The sequence below is a fragment of the Gekko japonicus genome, unplaced genomic scaffold (genome assembly GCF_001447785.1).
Source record: "Gekko japonicus isolate JY-2015 unplaced genomic scaffold, Gekko_japonicus_V1.1 scaffold653, whole genome shotgun sequence".
Taxonomy (NCBI): domain Eukaryota; kingdom Metazoa; phylum Chordata; class Lepidosauria; order Squamata; family Gekkonidae; genus Gekko; species Gekko japonicus.
In genome coordinates, this window is record NW_015171524.1 from 356,299 (window position 1) to 360,227 (window position 3,929).

The 3,929-nt window shown below is 49.9% G+C and overlaps 1 protein-coding gene across 1 annotated transcript in view; it reads right to left on the reverse strand.

Moving 5' to 3' along the window:
- The window catches only part of FAM189A1 (family with sequence similarity 189 member A1), an 82,376-nt gene continuing 78,447 nt past the window's right edge, over positions 1–3,929 (reverse strand). The window contains exon 7 of the mRNA XM_015419496.1: positions 1–186. Within this exon, the coding sequence (XP_015274982.1) occupies positions 1–186 (186 nt within the window). The remainder of the gene's footprint in view (positions 187–3,929) is intronic.

A 3,929-nucleotide genomic window follows, 5' to 3' on the forward strand; every position in this document is an offset into this window, starting at 1 on the left:
TCAAAGGATAGTCTCTCGGCAGACTCCGATTAAACTGTGCGGCCTGCCCCGCTCTAGACTGTGCCGGATGTGGGCCCGACGAAGGAAGGCAACGGGCGAGCTCAACGCTCCACAGCTCTGAAGGTGGAGGTCTTCCTGCAGCCGCTTACGTGAGGTGTCCACATTTTGCTGGGAGCTCGTGATGACCTGTGGGAAACAGGAGGGAGAGGAGAAGAACCTACTCTTAGCATGAAAACGTTGGGGTGCACATCAGGATCATAAAATCATAGAGTTGGACGGGGCCATAGAGACCATCTCATCCAACCCCCTGCCCAATGCAGGACCCGCCTAAAGCATCCCTGACAAATATTCGTCCAGCCTCTTCTCGAAAGCTGCCAGTGAAGGGGAGCTCACCACCTCCCTGGGCAGCTGATCCCACCTTTGAACCACTCTGACCCTGAAAAAGTGTTTCCTGATCTCCAGCCGATACTTTTCTGCATGCAATTTAAACCCGTTGCATTGGGTCCTCTCCTCTGCTGCCGACTGGAACGGCTCCTTGCCCCTCCTCCAAAGGACAGCCTTTCAAATATTTAAAGAGACCAATCATGTCCCCCCCTCGATCTCCTGTTCTCCAGACTAAACATTCCCAAGGCCCTTAAGCCTTTCCTCGCAGGGCTCAGTCTCCAGACCCCCGATCACCCTCGTTGCTCTCTTCTGCACCCTCTCGATTTTGCCCACATCCTTTTTGAAGTGAGGCCTCCAGAACTGCACACGGTACTCAAGGTGCGGCCTGACCAAGGCAGTATACAGAGGGGCTCTGACCTCCTGCGATTTCGGTGCTGTGGCCCTTTTAATACAACCCAATCTGCCTTTTTTGCCACCGCATCACACTGACTGCTCATATTTAGTTTACAGTCCACTCTGACCCCAAGATCTCCTTCGCATGCACTACTCCCCAGAAACGTATCCCCCATCCAGTATTAGTGCATGACATTTTTGTGGCCCAGATGTAATGCTGTGCATTTATCTTTGTTGAACTGCATCCCGTTCGCAATTGCCCACTTCTCCAGAGTATTCAGCTATTGTTGAATTTTAACTCTGTCTTCTTGGGTGTCTGCTACTCCTCCCAATTTGGTATCATCAGCCAATTTAATGAGTAGCCCTTCTACCCCTTCATCCAGATCACTGATAAAAATATTGAAAAGCACCGGGCCCAAAACCGAGCCCTGCGGCACCCCGCTGGACGCCTCCCTCCAATGTGATGAAACGCCACTGACCTCCACTCTTTGGGTGCGGTCCTCTGACCAGTTCCCTATCCACCGAACTGTCCTATAGTCCAGTCCACGGTCTTCCAGTTGCCCATCAGAATGTCATAAGGAACCTTACCAAAAGCTTTACTGAAATCCAGGTAAATCTTCAAAGCCCTTCATCTGCATCAGGGGTCCCCCCTACCGTTTAGAGCCTGCGGCACATTTGGAATTCCGACACAGCTTTTTTTTTGGGTTTTTGGGGGGGGGCGCAATGACAAAATGGCTGCCACAAAATGGCTGCTGCAGGAGGCGGGGCCTGCCCATAGATGGCCGCTGCAGAGCTTACCTTCGGTCACACAGTGACGAAAGATCCTTGTGCTCTGATGGCAGCCACTACCGAAACAACTTTTTAAATAAATCCGCACAGCCAATCAAAATCTTCAGTATCTAATCAGAAGCCTTGCTGGTCAAAAGCCCTCCCTGGCCCACCCGATTTCTAAAAACACTGGGAAACCAGGAAAGGTGTCAGTGGGCACGGTAGCGCCCCCAGATGCCATAAAATAATAATAATAATAATGCTTTCGATTTATTAATCGCTTTCCCCACAAGTGGGCTCAAAGTGATTTACAGTTACTCTTTAGACAGGGGACTAACAATGTTTTTCATAGGGGATAGGGAAGACAACATATAATTCATTTAAGTTGCACACGCTGTACTGCCCGGTGGAAACGTTTCTGGCTTGACCCAGTCATGTTCCGAACAGCTGCATCGCCACACTGCCGCCGCCTGGCCGGAGCATCCCACTACAGGGATTTTTCTTAGCTGAGTAGATTCTTCCACCTTCCGGGTCCAGACCAGGACATCTCCAACCGAGAGCTAACACCTTCCCAGAAGGGAGTCGGTTGGGGACCCCAATCTACATAATTAAACAATTACGCCAACTACCCTAATAAAGTCTTGCATGTCAGTGGCCCCAGGGCCAAGGTCAAGCAGACACTATCCAGCTAGATGATCCAGTTCCAATGCAAGCAGCTACAGATATCTGGCAGTCAAGGGATATTTTCCCCCCACTGCTACAGCTCCCCAAAGGGTGAAATAGCTCTACACCATATGAAAGATTTGCCGAGATAATGGGCATACGGGGTGGTGGAACTGGACTTTTGTAGTGAAGGACTCAGAGAGAGACAATAGAGATGACTCTGCAGCTGCAAAATGCTAACTGCAGGCTTGGGCATCCTCCATTTGCCTTGTGGCCGTGCAGGAAAACGAGAGGGAAGTTTAACCCTCAAACCGTCACTCCGAGAAATCTCTGTTAAATAGCAACATCCGCGTGGGTGCTGAAGCATTTATTTTTATTTATTTATAGCAACATTTATACCTTGCCTTTCCTCAAGTTTCAAGGTGACTTGCATATCTTGTGCCATCAAGTTATTTTCGACTTATAGCGAGCCTCTAAATTAATGACCTCCAAAGCCTCCTGTCGTGAACAGTCCTGCTCAAGTCTTGCAAACTGAGGTTCGTTGGCTTCTTTCATTGAGTCCATCCATCTCGTGTCGGGTCTTTCTCTTTTCTTGCTGCCTTCGGCTTTTCCTAGCATGATTAACTTCTCCAGTGGTCTTCTTGACGTTCAGCTGTAATCCCCCTTCGGCGCTTTCTGCTTCAACCTCCATCAGTAGTCGTTCCAAGTCTTCACCGCTTTCTGGCAGTAATGCAGTGGTTTACCAAAGGATTGAAGTCCCTCTCCCTCCCCTGCACAGCCTCAAGGCAAACCGAGGCGGTGATTTGCGTGTTGTGGACAGAACGAGCCTCGTGATACTTATCCTGCCTGTTAAGAGCTCTTTTTCAGGATTTGAACCCACCCCCCATTCAGGTTGCCATCACCCTGTTTTACACACAGAGGTATCTTTGACTTGTAGAAGAAGAAGAGAAAAGATTGGATTTATACTCCGCCCTTCACTTGGAGTCTCAGAGCGGCTTACAAAATCCTCTCCCTTCCCCTCCCCGCAACAGACACCCTGTGAGGTGGGTGGGGCTGAGAGAGCTCTGACAGAAACTGCTCTTTTTCAAGGACAGCTGTGCCAGAGCTTGTGACTGACCCAAGGTCACATCAGCAGGTCCATCAAACCCGGTTCTCCCAGATTAGAGTCCGCACACTTAACCACGACACCAAACTGGCTCTCAGCCTCTGGAGACTTAAGTGATGATAGCAGTTTCACACAACCACCGTAACACCAGAGGACAACCGATTGCAAAATGAACAACAGAGGATACCTCTTGTTGGTTTTACCAACGAACAAAGCTGCCCATATTCAGTGAGTTCACGGTCTTGGGCCCAGGTTTCACATGCAGGGGCGTCTTCATGTGACCAGAAGGGAACGACGGTCACTTTTTCCTTTTATTCTTTTAGAAGCTCATTGATTGACAAATCTTGAGCAGCAGAAGATTCTCATTCCTCATAGAACCATAGAGTTGGAAGGGACCTCCAGGGTCATCTAGTCCACCCCTCTGCACAAGGCAGGGATTCACAACTACCTCCCCCCTGCACCCCAAGTGACCCCTGTTCCATGCCCAGAAGGTGACAAAAAACCTCCAAGATCCCCGGCTAAACTGGTCCGGAGAAAAATTGCTTCCTGACCCCAAAGTGGCAATCGGCATTTCCCTGGACGCGTAAGAAAGGGCCACGAGAACTCAGCACTGAGG